Raw genomic sequence first — 19,361 nt, 5'->3', positions numbered from 1 at the left:
AGGAGTTGTTGTTAGGTGGTCCAGGAGAACCGGTCGGGGAGGCAGGAAGGCGGCAAGATGGTGTTGGAAAGCACTATGGTCTGGTGAGGAGCTACCTCGGGCCCCCGTGGGGAGAGGGACTGGGTCGGCGGCACGTGTAGCTCGGAGGCCGGGCGGACCTCGGGTGGGTGAGCGCGCCTGATGGGCGAGATGAGGCCTTGGGCCGGGAGGGAAGGAGCCCCATCGACTCCCTGAGTCATCCCGGGGCCCCGGAGGTAGTTCCCGGAGGACAGGCCCGGGGTACTCCCCTTAACCCTCAATCCGCGGACAGTCATTGATCGGCCCTGCTGCCTTTCTCTATTCCAGCTTCGTCTTCTCTAGCCCAGCTCAGGCCTGTCTTTAGCCAGAGTCCTTCTCGGACTCATCGTGATAGTCTTCTGCCCTTCTCTCTTCTTAGAATGATGGATGTTAGAAAGAGAGATGATAAATCCCTTCCCCGCCCCATTCAGTCTCTAACTCCATTGCCTTTCCCTGTATCATCTTCAGAGGTACTCTTTATAGCTTGCTTTCTAAGTGTCAGACATTTAATTTACTTTATCTGCCTTAAACCTCGCAGTACTTCAAGGTGAACATCCCTCCCTTTTGCAGATGAGGATACCAAGTCTCGGCAATTTTAAATGACTTATACAAAGTCACACAGCTAATTAAGTGGTGAAGCCAAGGTTTAAACCCAGGATTATCTGACGCAGAGGCTCTTATCCAGTGAGCTAGCTCTCTTCATCAGTCTCAGACATGGCTGAGTAGCTATTGGGAGTCAGATTTGCAAGTCTGATTTGCAAAAGTCAAACTTTTGCAAGGTTTCAAGAGTTTCTTCTAAGTGTGAGCATAGAATAAAAACAGAATAGTACACAAACACACACAAATCTCCAATTGCATGGAACAGACACCTAGGAGTTTTCTTTTTGCCGGGAGGATAGCGTTGCCAGATAACATGTTGGATGCCCAGTTAAATTTGAATTTCACATAAACAATAGTTTTTAATATCAAAAAGTGGCTATAAGTGTGTCACAAATATTGTGTGGGGCATACTTATACTAAAAAGTTTTTGTTCATCTGAAATTCAAATTTAACTGGGAGTCCTATATTTTCGTTTGCTAAATATGGCAGCCTGTGGGAGAGAGCATATTAAGAGTAGAAAGAGGACAGGATTTGGAATCCAAAAACCTGTGTTTTTAGTACTTACCAGCTGCATGTTCTTGAGAATGTAGTAAATCTCTCACTTTATCTATAAAATGGGACTATAATAGTAACATCTACTTGTAGCACAAGTAGGCAAAATGTAGGTCGTGGTGGTCTGTAAACTGTACAGCACTGTACATCTGTTAGTTGCCATGGTACTTGAGTCCTCAAGAAAGAATTTAAGAAGGGCCTTGAAGGGACTTAGACAAATGTTAAGGAGAGGCCATTACGAGTAGCGAGAAGGGCATAAAGAAAGCTGCTGAAGTGTAAATTATCAAGGCATGTTTAGGAAGTAGGAAATAGACTAGTATGACTTTATTATTAGGTTGTTGGTTTAAGGTAGTTCCTTTTTTTAGAGAAAGGTAGATACCACCAGGTAGAAGACCACAAATGTCAGGCTGAGGAGGTTGAGTTCCGTCCTGTATCCTTCAGTACAGGACTACTGAAAAAGTTCTGAGGTTGGTCGAGGCAGAGCTGTATACAAAATGGAATTTAAGAATATTGATCTGGTTTGACGTATAGGAGGAAAGATTAGGTCCAGAGAGACGTATTGGTGGCGTATTGTACTAGCCCGGCCTTAGAATAATGGTGAGAGCCACTCCTTTTCTCATGCTTTGCTGTGCATCAGAATTCACTGGAGGAGCGTATTAAAAAATTGTGTATATTTGACTCTACTCTCAATCTTCTGAATCAGACACCCAGCCAGGGAAGTTTAGGCATCTGTATTCTTTTTTTTAAATGAAGGCTTTATGGAATAGCTGAATAATATCATAAGCCCTTTCTGATATGATTTTTTTTTTTTTTTTTGCGGTACGTGGGCCTCTCACTGTTGTGGCCTCTCCCGTTGCGGAGCACAGGCTCCGGACGCGCAGGCTCAGCGGCCATGGCTCATGGGCCCAGCCGCTCCATGGCATGTGGGAACTTCCCAGACCGGGGCACGAACCCATGTCCCCTGCATCAGCAGGTGGACTCTGAACCACTGCGCCACCAGGGAAACCCTGATATGAATTTTTGTTGGGAAAAATAACACACCATTGCACAAAAGTAGTCACAGGAAATACATATATTATTCCATTCATATAAAGTTCAACATTGGGAAAATTAAACAGTACACTTTTTGGAGATGCATACATAGTTGTGAAGGCATCTGTGTTTTTAACAGTGCCAGCACCACCATCACCCTCCAAGTGGTTCTGATGCACGCATGACAGTGTGAGAACTACCGCCATGTTCTGCACTGTGAGTTCTCCCTCCCTCTCAGGCCCCGCTTCCTCTGACACCTTCCTTCCACCCTCATCCATCCGCTGGTCTTGCCCACAGTCTTTATTTTATTTTATTTATTTATTTTTGTTTGTGTTGGGTCTTCGTTTCTGTGCAAGGGCTTTCTCCAGTTGCGGCGAGCGGGCCTCTCACTGTCGCGGCCTCTCCCGTTGCGGAGCACAGGTTCCAGACGCGCAGGCTCAGTAGTTGTGGCTCACGGGCTTAGTTGCTCCGCGGTATGTGGAATCTTCCCAGACCAGGGCTCGAACCCATGTCCCCTGCATTGGCAGGCAGATTCTTAACCACTGCACCACCAGGGAAGCCCCCCACAGTCTTTATACTTAGCTATTCCATCTGGATGATCCTCAAAGCTTCCATTGTTTTTATATTTGGACTCACCTGCTGTATTTGAAGCTAGAAAGGCAGTTACTTCCCTGCTGGGAAAGTAATTGGAAACGGTGTATCAGGGAAAAAAGAATGTAATGCATGGTCAGTAGAGTCTGCCCTTGACCTCCTTTATATAGATTGAATTTCCACTATAAGGACTAATCTGTGTTTCATGCTTACTGTTAGGCACTGTGCTAAGTGCTTTCCATGCATTTAATCCTCATAGCAACCCTGTGAGTGTAGGTATAATAAAACCCATTTTACGGATGAGGTAACTGGATCTTAGAGAAATTAAGTAGCTTCCTCAGGATCACAGAACTAGTAAGTAGCAGAGTGGAGATTTGAGCCTGTGCCTGAACACTGCCCTTCCCTCCCTTTCTACTTGTCTTCCAGTAGCTTCTTAATTACCTCTCTTCGTCACTTTTATTTTATTTTATTTTATTATTATTATTTTTTTTTGCGGTACGCAGGCCTCTCACTGTTGTGGCCTCTCCCGCTGCGGAGCACAGGCTCCGGACGCGCAGGCTCAGTGGCCATGGCTCACGGGCCCAGCCGCTCTGCAGCACGAACCCGTGTCCCCTGCATTGGCAGGCGGACTCTCAACCAGTGCGCCACCAGGGAAGCCCTCTTCGTCACTTTTGATTTGTATTTATTCCCAGGCGAAGGATAGTAAAGAAAAAAAATTGCCCCCAAGCCCATATTTTGCTTGCCAATAGAAATGAGGTGTCACATCGAGGACACTGCTTCCTTTTGGAGTTCTAAGGGACCTCAGTTCATCAAGAATTGATTCTCTGCTGGGATATATAACTGCTTCACTTACCTGCCTTCTTTTGGTCTCCAGGAAGCTGGCCCTTGTATTTCATGTTATTTGGATTCTTCGCGATTGTGAAAAATTGCAGGGAGAGTGTAGGCGAGAACCCCAAATCTATGAAATCTCATTTTTTTTTTTTTTTTTTTTTTTTGTGGTACGCGGACCTCTTACTGTTGTGGCCTCTCCCGTTGCGGAGCACAGGCTCCGGACATGCAGGCTCAGCGGCCATGGCTCACGGGCCCAGCCGCTCTGCGGCATGTGGGATCTTCCCGGACCGGGGCACGAACCCGTGTCCCCTGCATCGGCAGGTGGACTCTCAACCACTGCGCCACCAGGGAAGCCCTGAAACTTCATTTTTGCAGTTCAGTCCAGCTGCCAAAGCTGTTAAACATTTAACCAGATAATTACATTGTGCCTTCCTGCACTCAGTGCTGCCAAGTGTGTATTATTTTACAAGTATTTTACAAATATTTTTAAGTTGCCCTCTTATTGCCTACCTTTGGAATACTCCTATTTTAGTAGCAGACAACATGTTCCTCCATAACCATGATTAATAACACTTAATGCACCTTATAAGAAGGTGGTTGTGGTACATTAGTAGCTCGCAGCCTTGGGTACTTACATTATCACTTGTGGAGACTTAAAAAGTTTTTCCTCCTTTGGTTATTTTGAGGCAGTAAGTCTAGAAGAAGGCTTGGTCATCTGCATAAAGAGAAAAGAAAAAGAAAAAAGGTTGCAGGTGATTCTCTGTTCCGCAAAGACTGAGAGCCGCTGCCATACACGACAGTGCCCCTCACAGGAGAGTTGTTGAAGGAGGTGGGGGTCCCTGGAACTGGAGAGGATGTCTCAGATCCTGCAGTGTGTCTTCTCTCTCCTCCTTCACCCTAATCTGACAGCGTGGACAACAGCGAGTATATGCGGAACGGGGACTTCCTGCCCACCCGGCTACAGGCCCAGCAGGATGCCGTCAACATAGTCTGTCACTCCAAGACCCGTAGCAACCCTGAGAACAACGTGGGCCTCATCACACTGGCCAAGTACGTGGGGCAGAGCAGGAGGGGTTTGGGGGAGGCGGGGGTGTTTTCTGTATGTGACCCACTGTGGTGCCCAGGTAGCTACCCTTTTGCAGATTCCATGAGGCTTCCATGAGAATTTCCTAGACTGCCTTCTTCACTGTTCAGTATAAATATAAACAGCAACTTGTTTTTAATATTAACCTGAATTTAATACAGTTATGAAGCTAAATCTCCTGGGGTAAAATTTCACAGTGTATTTTTTCTTTTTTCTGGATGCACTGCGCGGCATGTGGGATCTTAGTTCCCTGACCAGGGATTAAGCCCCTGCCCCTTCTAGTGGAAGTGCGGAGTCTTAACCACTGGACCGCCAAGGAAGTTCCCACAGTGTATCTTCAAGGCAGTAAGAAGCGGTTTTGGGTCAGAGCCCCAGGGCGTATATCACACAGCCTATTACCCCAAAAGTGATTTGTTTTAGGAACTGATAATCCTCAAACGAGTGACCACCCATCCCGATATACATGTTATTAGCTAGAAAATGGGTCTAGAAATGGAGAGGGTAGGAGAGGTAAGAAGGCGCATCCAGATATTGTAGAGGATTCCCAGGGCTCCGAGAGCAAGATGACATGAGAGAGGCTGGGGGAAATATTGGGAGGAAGAGGGCAAGTTTCTCACAAAATCAACCACTTCTTATTTTCTGTGTTTCATGTCTAAACACTAGATGTTTTTCCCTAGTTTTATTGAGATGTAATTGACATGAAGTTTAAGGTGTACAAGATAATGATTTGATAAATGTGTATATTGCAAAATGATCACCACAGTAAGTTTAATTAATACCCATGTCTCACATAGTTAACAAATTTTTTTCCTTGTGATGAGAACTTATAAGATCCACTCTCTAAACACTAGATATTTGATTAAGAAAAATAGAGATTACAGTTATTATCAAGATCCCTAAAGAAAAGATTAGTCAAACACAGTTTGGAGGCACTTGTCCTGACCTGAAATCACAGAAGGTGCTTTCCCCACATCCCAGTGACTGTGAAGTGCTGACCACACTCACCCCTGACACCGGCCGCATCCTGTCTAAGCTCCACACTGTCCAACCCAAAGGCAAGATCACCTTCTGCACTGGCATCCGCGTGGCCCATGTGAGTCCTGTTGGATCCCTTTGGTGGTTCCTCCTTGCTCTGGGCTTCTGCCTCCACCCTTGTTCATTTTTCCCCTGGACTCTTGAGCTAGAACCAGCGCAAGGGAGGAGAGGTGACCTAGAGAAAGGAGTAGAAAGGATATGATGGGATGAATCCCAGGATCAGTGAAGATCATGAAGGGAAACATCCCTAGAATTGAGAATTAACCCCTCTTCCTTATCCACGGAGAGGCACAGCAAGAAGGGAAGGGTGTAGGAGGGGGTTTAGACCTGGTGTGAGCATGATGGTAGGCTCGAGGTACACAGAAGCCATAGAAAAAGAGCAGAGTGACAGGAAAGAGCTGGGTGATTCCTCTGGCTGACTCCAGGAACTTCCTCTTCCTTTTCAAGCTGGCCCTGAAGCACCGACAGGGCAAGAATCACAAGATGCGAATCATTGCCTTTGTGGGAAGCCCCGTGGAGGACAATGAGAAGGATGTGAGTCCAAGTGATAACTGGGGAATTTGGGCACCACATGTTTGGGAATGGGGTCTATTGGCCCCTAGGAGAGCCAGAGAGGCATTGGGTTCATCACTTTGGGGAAAGGAGGATGTGCAGAATTCAGTGTTTCTGTTGGGGGACCTTGGAGAGGTCTACCAATTCCTGTATGCTTTTGTGAGGTGTGTCATCTCCCATCGTGGTATGGAATAGATTTCCTTATTTCTCTCCCCTTCTTCGCAGCTGGTGAAACTGGCTAAACGCCTCAAGAAGGAGAAAGTAAATGTTGACATTATCAATTTTGGGGAAGAGGTGAGTAAGGACCATTCGGGAGGCATTGACTGCTGTGGTTGTAAACAGAGAACAGTCCTTACCCAGAGGGGTGTCTGCATGTGGGAGAGTAGCTACAGACAGGAGCTGACATGGCAGAGAATGGGGGGCAGGGCGAGAAGGAGAGCCTCCTATGTTCTTCCCTCCCCAGGAGGTGAACACAGAAAAGCTGACCGCCTTTGTAAACACGCTGAATGGCAAAGATGGAACCGGTTCTCATCTGGTGACAGTGCCTCCTGGGCCCAGCTTGGCTGATGCCCTCATCAGTTCTCCAATTCTGGCTGGGGAAGGCGGTGCCATGCTGGGTCTTGGTGCCAGTGACTTTGAATTTGGAGTGGATCCCAGTGCTGATCCTGAGCTGGCCTTGGTGAGCAAACGTTGACCTCAGGGAACCTTCCTTGTCCTCCTCTACTGGTCCACACGGCACATAGCTTCTCTAGGGCTAGACAGTCCTAATACCCTTGCTCGTTTTCCCAGAGCCCCTCTTGGTCCCTCTTCCCCACAGTTCTGTCTGATCTCTAGGGATACCAATGTCAGACTCTCTCTTGTTCACTTCTCCCCGTTAAACCCCAGGTTTCTCCCAAGTCCGTCCTTTTTTGCTATATCACCTGTTATCTCTCCAGCCCCTTCCCCATGTATATAAACCAGAAGCTCCCCCTTTACGGTTTGTTCCCACCCCTCAGCTGCGTTCCCCAGCTGCCTTCCCTGGTGCCCAGGGCTGGAGAATGTCTGATTTCCCTTGCCCTTGGCCAGGCCCTTCGTGTTTCTATGGAAGAGCAGCGGCAGCGGCAGGAGGAGGAGGCGCGGCGGGCAGCTGCCGCCTCTGCCGCTGAGGCCGGAATTGCTACGACTGGGACTGAAGGTGAAAGAGGTGGAATCTGAAGTCCCGGGACTGCGGGGTGCTCAGTGGAGGCCTGGTGTAGATGGGGGTGGGGGGTCTGGCAGTGTGGGAACGCGTGGGCTTGGGGGTGGGTCTTTGTGGAATATGGCATGGTTCCACCCCGCCGCTCTCTCCCTTTTCCCAGACTCGGACGATGCCCTGCTGAAGATGACCATCAGCCAGCAGGAGTTTGGCCGCACGGGGCTCCCCGACCTAAGTAGTATGACCGAGGAAGAGCAGATTGCATATGCCATGCAGATGTCCCTCCAGGGCGCAGGTGAGCCAGAACCTGGGTGGTTGTGCTGAGGCGGAGACATTGGGTGAGGACATGAAACTGAACGGACTGACCTCTTTTCCTCAGAATTTGGCCAGGCAGAATCAGCTGACATTGATGCCAGTTCAGCCATGGACACATCTGAGCCTGCCAAGGTAAGGGCCAGCAATAACTCCCTGCCCCATCAGGCTTAAAATCCCCTTGTGTTCAGATCCTCAGCCCACTAGGCCTGGGACTGTTCCTCTCTTGGGGTTTCATAGATGAGCTCTTGCAGGAGCAGAAGGAAAGAAACACATGGATGTACATTCCTTGTATGTCAACCTTGCTAAGGCAAGAATGCTAGTGGCCAGAGTTGGAGAGGTGTCCTGGTATTTTGTAATTTTCCTTCCTTGCTGGTGGGAGCAGTCTGGACAATTCTCAGTGCTATCATCTTCCCAGGAGGGTGAAGAAAGGGTCCAGGAAAAAAGGGGGAGAGTGGGTGTCTGACAGCAGGAAACCTAAAGGTGATGGCATCTGTTTTTATCCTTTGAGCTCAGAAAGCAGAGTTCTCAGGCTTCTCCTCTAATCGGTCAGTAATAAATGTTTGGGGGAATTCTTTGGTGGTCCAGTGGTTAGGACTTGGCACATTCAGTGCCGGGGGCCTGGGTTTGATCCCTGGTCGGGGAACTAAGGTCTCGCAAACCGCGCCAGTGGGGCCGAAAAACTAAACGAAAATAAATGTTTGAGTTCATACTGTGTATAGGTGCTGGGTATCTTCCCAAATCCTCCTTCCTGTCCTTGGCCAGAGGTGCCCTCCACCCCCAGTCAGGTGCGCTCCCATCCTCCTACACTTGCTTGCTCCCCGGCCAGCCTATCCCCGCTGCCCCGAGCTGACACAGCCCTTTTTCAGGAGGAGGATGATTATGATGTGATGCAGGACCCCGAGTTCCTTCAGAGTGTCCTGGAGAACCTTCCAGGTGTGGATCCCAACAATGAGGCCATTCGAAATGCCATGGGCTCCCTGGCTTCCCAGGCCACCAAGGATGGCAAGAAGGACAAGAAGGAGGAGGACAAGAAGTGAGACTGGAGGGAAAAGGGAGCTGAGCCTGTGCAGGGGGCCGAGTAGGGTGGGGTGGGATATAGAGTTAGATGCGTTGTCTGTGACCACTGCAACCTAAATAAAGCTTGGCAACTTTTTTTCTTTTTTGCTTCAAACAGCGGTAGCTTTGAGTGTGACCATTCCCCTTCCACCCATCTCCACCCCTGACAATCCTTCCTTAGGAAAAGCTTTGCTGAGAGCCACCTGTGCTAGGCACTGGGGCCACAGAGGGGAACAGAAAACAGTACTGGCCTCTGGCCTTTTTTGCTGTATCACCTGTTATCTCTCCAGCTCCTTCCCCATGTGTATAAACCGGAAGGGCCAGCCTGTAAATGAGCAGTACCTGCGTCTAATAAGTGTCCAAAGAGAGGCCTGAACAGGCACTGTGGAAATGCTGAGGAGAGAGCGCCAAACCCTTGCAGCCTCTGGGAAGGCTCCTGGAGGCAATGTTTGAGCCCTCATCAGCCAGCGAGCAAGAGATAGGGATGCTTCCAGTCCGCAGGAACAGCGTGTGCTGATGGCGCGGAGGCACTTTGTCACTCAAAGACCGGTTGGGTGAGTGACAGGAGATGGAGGTGGAAAAGTCGGCAACAGTCAGAACACCAAAGGTCAGGGATCTTTGAGGCCGGACTTTCGCAAGGTGGGGTCTGTGAAGGAGAAACATGATGTGTCTCCTTGGAGCACCAAATTTAGAGGAAGGTTTTTTTGTGGGGCATGGACTAGAATGCACAATTCACATAATCTCCCCCTTTGTTTATTATATTTGAAGAGGTAAATAATATTTTACACATAAAATACTTAACCTATATATAAATTGTGACGTGTAAGAAAACTGACATATCTGAAACCACTCAATGTAAGAGCTGGAATATTCCTAACACCTTGTCACATACCTATGCCTTTTTTTTTTTTAAACATCTTTATTGGAGTATAATTGCTTTACAATAGTGTGTTAGTTTCTGCTTTATAACAGAGTGAATCAGTTATACATATACATGTGTCCCCATATCTCTTCCCTCACCTATGCCTTCTTGAACCCACCTCTTTACAGCCTCCTCAGACATAACTTATCTTGAATTTCACATTTATTATTTTTTCCCCTTCACAGTTTTCTCACATACGTAAAGATTTCTGACGAGAATGTTTAGTTTTGTATGTATTTGAGCTTTATAAAAAATAGTTTTAGGGAATTCTCTGGTGGTCCAGTGGTTAGGACTTGGCGCTTCCACAGCTGGGGCCCCAGGTTGAATCCCTCATCGGGGAACTGAGATCCCACAAGCTGAGTGGCATGGCCAAAAAAAATTTAAAAATAGTTTTATACTGTGAGACTTCCAGGACTCACTTTTTTTTTTTTTTTTCTTTCTTGTGGTACGCGGGCCTCTCACTGTTGTGGCCTCTCTCGTTGTGGAGCACAGGCTCCGGACGCGCAGGCTCAGCGGCCATGGCTCATGGGCCCAACCGCTCTGCAGCATGTGGGATCTTCCCGGACCGGGGCACAAACCTGTGTCCCCTGCATCAGCAGGCGGACTCTCAACCACTGCGCCACTAGGGAAGCCCCCAGGACTCACTTTTTAAACAAATGTTTTGTTTCTGAGGTTCATCAGAGTTGCTGCACATAGCTGCTGCTTGTTCATATTTCATGGTTGTATATAATATCATGTGAATAGTCTACAGTCTCTCCATTTTCCTGTGGATGGATCTGGCATTGCTTCCAGTTATTTTTCTGTTACCAACAGGATCACAATGGAATTTTTCGTACACCTCTCTGGATGCACCTGTACAGGAGTTTCTTTAGGATACTTTACAGGATAATGCTGAATTGTTTTTCAAAGTGGTTGTATGAATTTGCACTCCTTCCTGCAGTGTAAGAGTTCCTATTGACCACATCCTTTTCAGCCCTAGGGATCATTAAAAGTTCTTAATTTCGTCCAAACTGGTGAGGATAAAATGATAACTCATGGTCTCTTTTTTTTTTTTTTTTTTTTTATATTTGGCTGTGTTGGGTCTTTGTTGCTGCACGCGGGCTTTCTCTAGTTGTGGCGAGTGGTGGCTACTCTTCGTTGCAGTTCACAGGCTTCTCATTGCAGTGGCTTCTCTTGTTGCGGAGCACGGGCTCTAGGCGCGCAGGCTCAGTAGTTGTGGCTCATGGGCTTAGTTGCTCCACGGCATGTGAGATCTTCCTGGACCAGGGCTCGAACCTGTGTCCTGTGCATTGGCAGGCGGATTCTTACCACTGCGCCACCAGGGAAGCCCTCTTTTCACTTTTTTTTTTTTTTGCAGTACGCGGGCCGCTCACTGCTGTGGCCCCTCCCGTTGCGGAGCACAGGCTCCGGACGTGCAGGCTCAGCGGCCATGGCTCACGGGCCCAGCCACTCTGCGGCATGTGGGATCTTCCCGGACCAGGGCACGAACCCGTGTCCCCTGCATCGGCAGGCGGACTCTCAACCACTGCGCCACCAGGGAAGCCCGCTCTTTTCACTTTTTTTAAAGGTATCCTTTAGTAACCAAAATTCTTAAATTTAATGTCAAATTTCTCAATCTTTTCTTTCAAGGTTAGTGTTTCTGCATCCAGCACACTCTTTTCTAGGTCAGAAAAATAATTCTGTTTTCTTTTGAAAGTTCTATGGTTTTGCTTTTCATATAGAAATTCTTTATTCCATCTAGAATTGATATCTGTGTACACTGAGAAAGGGATCCAATTTCAATTTTTTAACATGGAAAACCATTTGTTACGGCATTGTTTATTGAAAAAAACCCCTCCTTTCACTGTACTAATTTTCTTTTTTTTTTGGCTGCTTGTTTTGGGTCTTCGTTGCTGCACGCAGGCTTTCTCTAGTTGCAGTGAGCGGGGGCTACTCTTCATTGTGGTGGGCGGGCTTCTCATTGCGGTGGCTTCTCTTGTTGCGGAACCCGGGCTCTAGGCACACGGGCTCAGTAGTTGTGGCTCGCGGTCTCTAGAGCGCAGGCTCAGTAGTTGTGGTGCACGGTCTTAGTTGCTCCGCAGCATGTGGGATCTTTCCAGACCAGGACTCGAACCCGTGTCCCCTGCATTGGCAGGTGGATTCTCAACCACTGCGCCACCAGGGAAGCCCTCACTATACTACTACTTCTGCCTGGGCCAAGATTCCATGAATTTCATTTCCAGTATCCTGAAGTCAGACCTTAAAGCCTGCATGTAAACAAGCTTCCACCAAATGAAGCTAGAAAACCTACTTTGTGCTTACCTTATATTCATATTGGATGAGTTCCATTTCTGAATAATGAATTTGTAAATGCTTGTGTCTAAATTTTAGAGGGAGACTGGTTTTGTTTTGAATCAAATATTACTTGAAAGAAATGTCTCATCATCTAGGGCTTGGGAATCTTTTATAGGTGTTGGTTATAAAGATGTTGGTCACTTTGGCTTTCCTGGGCTTGCGTGTAGTTCCCCAGCAAAATCACGTTCTGGCGAAGTCTACCCATCAAGTCACGATGGGACCTGTGTCCCAGTCTCTGGTTCTCTGCATACCAACTGGGTGACTTCAGTGTTCATGAGGATGACTCAGCCAACACCTTGGCCTCTTCCAATTCAGAGATGATCATCACAGTTCATAATCTTTTGTACTCAACGGCACCACCTTAAGAAATGCTCCCTGCTGGAGTCAAATACTCACTTGGCCCATGGACCTCTCTCTTTTCAGATCTCCCACATTAATACTCCATGTGTGCTTTTCAACAGTACTGTGAAAATTGTGTGTACTCTGGGCAATTCCACTTCAGGAACTTACTCTAAATAATCGGTGATGTGCCAAAGACATGTACAAGGGTGATGAAAAAATGAAAACAACGTAATATCCAACAATTACGTTACATTATTATGGAATAATACACTATCAATAAATTTATTTTGGAAGAACATTTAATGGCATTGCATATATGATTATAATATTAGCAAATGCTTGTATAACACAATGTGCCAGGGACTATTCTAAGTGCTTTACATGTTTTAAGTCATTTAGCTTTCACAACAACCCTATGAGGTAGCTGTAGCATTATTAGTTCTGTTTTATAAATTAGGAAACTGAAAGCCAGAGAAGGTAGGTAACTTACTCTACAGTGATGGTTCTGACAATGTGGTCTGTGAACCCCTAAGGCTCCCCAAGACCCTTTCAGGGGGTTTGTGAGGTCAAAACTATTTTCATAATAATACTGTGCCATGATGTTATTCGCCTCTTCCACTGCGTTGACACTGGCACTGATGCCAAAGCCGTGGGGGTAAAAGTGTTGGTGCCTTAGCACAAATCCAAGGCGATGGCACGACACTGTGCTGGCCGTCATCGTGTCCGTCACCCCCATACGCTCCTGGCTTGAAAAAAACCAAAAACTGTCCGTGATGAAGCGTTAAAACAAATTAATTGTATTAAATCTCAACCCTTGAGTTTACATACTTAATATGTTTGAGGTAAAGTGGGAAATACCCATAGAGCACTTGGCCGCGTCCTGGAGTACAGTGATTGACCTGGGGAAGGGCGCTTGTGCGGCTCTTTGAGTCGTGAGATGAACTAGCCACTTTTTCACAGAATAACATCTTTACTTGAACAAGCTATGGTTACTCAGACTTGGATGTTTGGCAAACACTATCTCAAAAATAAATGAAGTGAGCCTCACTTCAGGAAAAGCAAAAAAAGTTTTTGTTGTCTGTGATGAAATTTGAGTTCTCAAGTGAAATTTTGAATTTTGGAAAACTTATGTGTGCCACAGTGAACTTGACATTCTCAAAATCTTTTAGATGGATATTAATAAATTTCTATTATGTATCAAAATTGTATATTGTAGTGTGCCAGCATTAGGAAGATCTGCATTATGCAGTGAACCAATATTCTCCAAATAATCCATTTCAAATGCAAAAAAAAGTAATGGATTCAAATGTAACAGGTTGCAAAAAGTTCACTGATACGGTTTTGGATTCCACATTGTGACTAATCTTTTAGAAACTACTGTGTATCAATGTTTGGTGTAGTATCAAAAATATCCACAGCTGTTGGAAAAGGGTTTTGAAATATTCCTCCCGTTTTTAACAACATATCTGTGAGGCTGGATTTACAGCAACATTTTGCAACAGACTGAATGCAGACACAAATATGACAATCCAGCTATATTCTGTTAAAGAGACTTGCAAAAATGTAAAACAGTGCATCCTTCTCATTACATTTTTGTTTTGGAAAATACAGTTAATTTTTCATGAAAACTGAATTATGTTAACATGTAATAGGTTTATGGTTGCTATTTCTTAATGGATTAATATTTAAAATTTTCTGTTTTAGTTTCTAATATAGTAAATATCAATATATATAATTTACATAAACAAAAGCTCTTGGGAATCTTCAGGTTTTAAGAGGATAAAGTCATCCTAAGACCAACAAGTCTGAGAACGGTTCTACAGCCTGGGAGTGATGGAGTGGAGGACAGCACCCAGGAAGTTTGGCTGTAGAATCCATGCTCTTGCGACTGAATTAGACACAAACCTCTCCTCTTGGGGCCCTAGCTGAACCCAAGTCCCCCTGGCTATTCAAGGTCTTCTTTCCTGCTCAAGTTCGAGTGGCCAATGATGAAACTGAGTTTGGTGCAAGCAAGACAGGCTTTTATGCAATGGCCAGAGAACAGAGAAGGGGGGTTCTAAAAGCACCTTCTCCCTAAAGGGAGAGGTGTAAGGGAATTTTAAGGGTTAGGAGGCAGTCATCGGGGCTCTAGGAAAGGGGCAGGGATTTTCAGGGGCAGCCGTGGCATGTGCAGTCTTCCACATTCCTTTGCACATGGCATAAACTGTTCTGGTAAAGTGCAAATGCCCCCTTTGTGTGGAGATCTTAGCAGGGTAGTGAAGCAAAGGTAACACTCGGACTGCTTCAGGTTTCATCTATGCAGGCGGGTTGCTGAGGTCAATTCAGAGCTGGTTTGGGGGCAGTTGAACACTGTGTATCTTGCAAAGTACAGCTGCAAAGCATCTCTGCCAAATAGCAGGTACATTCGAAGCAAACACAGATAAATCAGGGCAAGTGTCCTTCAATTCTCAGGGGTTGGTATGGAAACACAGAGATGAATCAAGGCAAGGAGAGCGGCGACCTTTAGCCTACTTTGTCCACCATCTTGGACCTAATCTGTTCAGTATGGTTTTTTTCTCTGGCCTTTGTAACCTGTTGATAAAAGAAAAGTAGCCTGTCAGTTTCAGCCTCTGAGGCCTGGGCTGCATAGCATGGGTGACACTTAAATGTTTAATTATACCTATTGTTTCCAAGATTAACACGAGGCCTGCCAAGACAGAGGTGAAAATGTCTTAGTATTTATTTCTGGAGGATAGAAACCCAGATTTGTGGGGAGGTGTTGCTTTTATGAATGTTTGAAAATGTTTCAGAATGTTACTTTTGTAGTACAGGAAAACGTAAAAATACTTCTTTGAACTCAATTTCTTTTACTGATAGCTTCTTCCCTGCTTAGTTTCCATCTCTAATGAGCAAAGACCTCATAACCTATCATTTAAAGTACTATCTTGCCAATAACTTCATCTCCCAAGCTCCGTTTTACCCCACACTTGCCCGGCTAAACCCCAAGCATGGATTGGTTCTCAACCATCTACCTTTTCAGCTTTTTCTTCTAGACTTGTCACGTTCAGAGAGGTTAAGTCATTTGAGCAAGGATGCTTAGCTAATTAGGGGTCAGAACCAAGATCAAAACCCAGTCTATCTCACTGGAATGTGAGCCACCACAAAACAGCTATTTCCCATCATCAGCAGCCCTCTCCCCATTTCCCTGCAGCCACGACTTCATCACACCTTCCTTTTCTCCCCTATCACTCAGCGGAAGATGTCACCATGACAGAGGGAGGCAAGGCCCTCAGGAAGTCTGAACCCCTTCCCTCCCACCTCCTCCAGCCCCTCCTGGCAGCAGTTATGTCCTCTCTCCTGTCTCTTCTGTCTTCAGAATCTGCTCTGCCAGTGCTTTCCACTTGGCATGTACACATCAAGTCCACGCTATCAATAACCTTACCTGAGACTTTATACTTTGCTGGTTGATGTTTTATTTTACAATGTATATTTCCTTCATAATAACAAAAATATTATAGGTTATGGAAAGGGAAAATGCTCACGATGTATGAAATGAAACAAGCATCCTTCAGAGTTGCCAGTTTTTATTCAAATACATGTGGGTGAATTAAAGGACCGTCACATAAGGATGATGTCACCTCTGTCAACTGGGTTTATAGAAGAATTGTCTATTCACTCTTCTGAGCTTTCTTTTTAAAGGTCTATTTATTATTTTTTTATTTTATTTATTTTTGGCTGCATCGGGTCTTAGTTGCCGCACACGGGATCTTTCGTTGCAGCACGCGGGCTTCTCTCTAGTTGTGGTGTGTGGGTTTTCTCTTCTCTAGTTGTGGTGCGCAGGCTCCAGAGCACGTGGGCTTTGCAGTTTGCGACACGTGGGCTCTAGTTGAGGTGCACGAGCTCAGTAGTTGTGACGCAGGGGCTTAGTTGCCCGCGGCATGTGGGATCTTAGTTCCCTGACAAAGGATTGAATCTGCGTCCCCTGCATTGTAAGGTGGATTCTTTACCATTGGACCACCAGAGAAGTCCTTTCTGTGCTTTCTGAGTTGCATGAAAAGAATATGTAACTACTTTGTAATCAGAAAAGCTCACATGTTGTCTTTCAAAAATAAAATCACCAGGACTTCCCTCGTGACACAATGGTTAGGAAACTGCCTGCCCATGCAGGGGACACGGGTTTGATCCCTGGTCTGGGAGGATCCCACAGGGCATGGAGCAACTAAGCTGGTGTTCCACAACTGCTGAGCCTGCGCTCTAGAGCTTGTGAGACACAATTACTGAGCCCTCATGCCACAACTACTGAAGCCTGCACGCCTAGAGCCTGTGTTCCGCAACAAGAGAAGCCACCGCAATGAGAAGCCCACACACAGCAATGAAGAGTAGCCCACGCTAACTGCAACTAGAGAAAGCCCATGCACAGCAACAAAGACCCAATGCAGCCAAAAAAAAAAAATAATTAATTTTAAAAATTCTTTAAAAAAGATGGAGCTGGGGCTTCCCTGGTGGCGCAGTGGTTGAGAGTCTGCCTGCTGATGCAGGGGACACGGGTTCATGCCCTGGTCCGGGAAGATCCCACATGCTGCGGAGCAGCTGGGCCCGTGAGCCATGGCCGCTGAGCCTGTGTGTCCAGAGCCTATGCTCCACCACGGGAGAGGCCACAACAGTGAGAGGCCAGTGTATCGCAAAAAAAGAAAAAAAAAAAAGAAAAAAGATGGAGCTGGAGGAGTCGGGCTCCCTGACCTCAGACTATACTACAAAGCTACAGTAATCAAAACAGTATGGTACTGGCACAAAAACAGAAATATAGATCAATGGAACAGGATAGAAAGCCCAGAGATAAAGCCACACACCTATGGTAAGCTAATCTATGACAAAGGAGGCAAGAATATACAATGGAGAAAAGACAGTCTCTTCAATAAGTGGTTCTGGGAAAACTGGACAGCTACATGTAAAAGAATGAAATTAGAACACTTCCTAACACAGTACACAAAAATAAACTCAAAATGGATTAAAGACCTAAATGTAAAGCCAAACATTATAAAACTCTTAGAGGAAAACATAGGCAGAACACTCTGACAAGATCTTTTTTGACCCACCTCCTAGAGTAATGAAAATAAAAACAAAAATAAATAAATGGGATCTAATTAAACTTAAAACATTTTGTATAGCAAAGGAAACCATAAACAAAACAAAAAGACAACCCTCAGAATGGGAGAAAATATTTGCAAATGAAGCAACTGACAAAGGATTAATCTCCAAAATTTACAAACAGCTCATGCAGCTCAGTATCAAAAAAACAAATTACCCAATTAAAAAATGGGCAGAAGATCTAAATAGACATTTCTCCAAAGAAGACATACAGATGGTCAAAAGCACTTGAAAAGATGCTCTTCATCACTAATTATTAGAGAAATGCAAATCAAAACAACAATGAAGTATCACATCACACTGGTCAGAATGGCCATCATCAAAAAATCTACAAATAATAAATGCCAGATAGGGTGTGGAGAAAAGGGAACCCTCCTACACTGTTGGTGGGAATGTAATTGGTACAGCCACTATGGAGAACAGTATGGAGGTTCCTTAAAAAACTATGACTAGAACTGCCATATGATCCAGCAATCCCACTCCTGGGCATATACTAGAGAAAACCATAATTCAAAAAGACACATGCACCCCAATGTTCATTGCAGCACTATTTATAATAACCAGGACGTGGAAGCAACCTGAATGTCCATCAGTAGAGGAATGGATAAAGAAGATGTGGTACATATACAATGGAATATTACTCAGCCATAAAAAAGAACAAAATAATGCCATTTGCAGCAACATGGATGGTCCTAGAGATTGTCATACTGAGTGAAGTAAGTCAGACACAGAAAGACAAATATCATAAGATATCATTTATATGTGGAATCTAAAAAAAAGGGTACAACTGAACTTATTTACAGAACAGAAGTAGACTCACGGATATAGAAAACAAACATGGTTACCAGGGGATGGGTGGGGAGGGATAAATTGGGAGACTGAGATTGACATATACACACTACTATATATAGAATAGATAACAAATAAGAACCTGCTGTATAGCACAGGGAACTCTACTCAATACTCTGTAATGGCCTATATGGGAAAAGAATCTTTAAAAAAAAAAAAAAGAGTGGATATATGTATATGTATAACTGATTCACTTTGCTGTACCTCTGAAACTAACACAACACTGTAAATCAACTATACTCCAATAAAAAATGTTAAAAAAGAGACAATCAAATCCCCCACTCCTTCTTTCAGCCACCACCCTGTCTCTCTCTCTCTCTTTTTTTTTTCTTGCCATGCTGTGAGGCTTGTGGGATCTTAATTCCCTGACCAGGGATTGAACCCGGGCCCTCGGCAGTGAAAGCATGGAGTCCTAACCACTGGACTGCCAGCGAATTCCCCCAGTCTCTTTCTTTTTCACATCTCCGCTATTCCAAAGAGAAGTCTTCTCCACCTCCAAACCTTCTGCTCACCCCTCAGCCTGTTACAATCGCTCTTCCTCCACCTCCTGCATCCCTGAAGAAACCTCTTCCCAAGGTCACCAGTGACTTCCTCCTTATCGACTCTAACCCTTATCTTGCTTGCTCTCTCTGTAGCATTTGGCCCTGTTAAGCATTTTCTTCTTGAAACTTGTTTCTTCTCCTGGTTTCAGTGATGGCACTCTCTCCACTCTCCACCCCCATTTTTTGGCCCCTCTATTTCAACTTTCTTTTCAGGCTTCTCTTTCTCTGCTTTTTCCTTAAACATTAGTATTCCTTGGGAGTTCCATCCTGGGCTTTCTTACTTCTCACTCTATGCCCTCTCTCTCTCAACATCCCCAACATCTCATTCTCTGGATCTCCAACATCCGTCATATTTTTATGCTGCTG

The 19,361-nt window shown here is 45.5% G+C and overlaps 1 protein-coding gene across 3 annotated transcripts; it reads left to right on the top strand.

Moving 5' to 3' along the window:
* Nucleotides 1–13,396, top strand: PSMD4 (proteasome 26S subunit ubiquitin receptor, non-ATPase 4). 3 transcript variants are annotated; one of them, XR_014296480.1, is made up of 11 exons: nucleotides 1–83; nucleotides 4,573–4,713; nucleotides 5,726–5,840; nucleotides 6,230–6,316; nucleotides 6,560–6,628; nucleotides 6,798–7,013; nucleotides 7,400–7,517; nucleotides 7,672–7,803; nucleotides 7,888–7,955; nucleotides 8,690–11,368; nucleotides 11,936–13,394. XR_014296480.1 is itself a non-coding variant. In XM_082650468.1 (10 exons), the coding sequence occupies exons 1-10, from the start codon at nucleotides 58–60 to the stop codon at nucleotides 8,858–8,860; spliced, it is 1,143 nt and encodes a 380-aa protein (XP_082506594.1). In that variant the 5' UTR covers nucleotides 1–57; the 3' UTR covers nucleotides 8,861–13,396. The 3 variants fall into 3 exon arrangements, 2 of the variants coding, with proteins under 2 accessions (XP_082506594.1, XP_082506595.1); XM_082650468.1 differs by having other exon boundaries at nucleotides 8,690–13,396; XM_082650469.1 differs by having other exon boundaries at nucleotides 7,400–7,508; nucleotides 8,690–13,394.
* The last annotated feature ends 5,965 nt before the right edge of the window (nucleotides 13,397–19,361 follow it).

The sequence above is a fragment of the Grampus griseus genome (assembly GCF_964374135.1).
Source record: "Grampus griseus genome assembly, chromosome: 1".
NCBI lineage: Eukaryota > Metazoa > Chordata > Mammalia > Artiodactyla > Delphinidae > Grampus > Grampus griseus.
This window is presented reverse-complemented; position numbering and strand designations above follow the sequence as displayed.

What these genes read in the sequence shown, in the direction of transcription:
- PSMD4 (XM_082650468.1), top strand. Translation starts at nt 58, where the DNA reads ATGGTGTTGGAAAGCACTATGGTCTG. An exon ending in TTGGAAAGCACTATGGTCTG is followed by an intron (nt 84 to 4,572) that starts GTGAGGAGCTAC and finishes CTAATCTGACAG; the next exon opens with CGTGGACAACAGCGAGTATA. An exon ending in TGGGACTGAAGGTGAAAGAG is followed by an intron (nt 7,518 to 7,671) that starts GTGGAATCTGAA and finishes CCCTTTTCCCAG; the next exon opens with ACTCGGACGATGCCCTGCTG.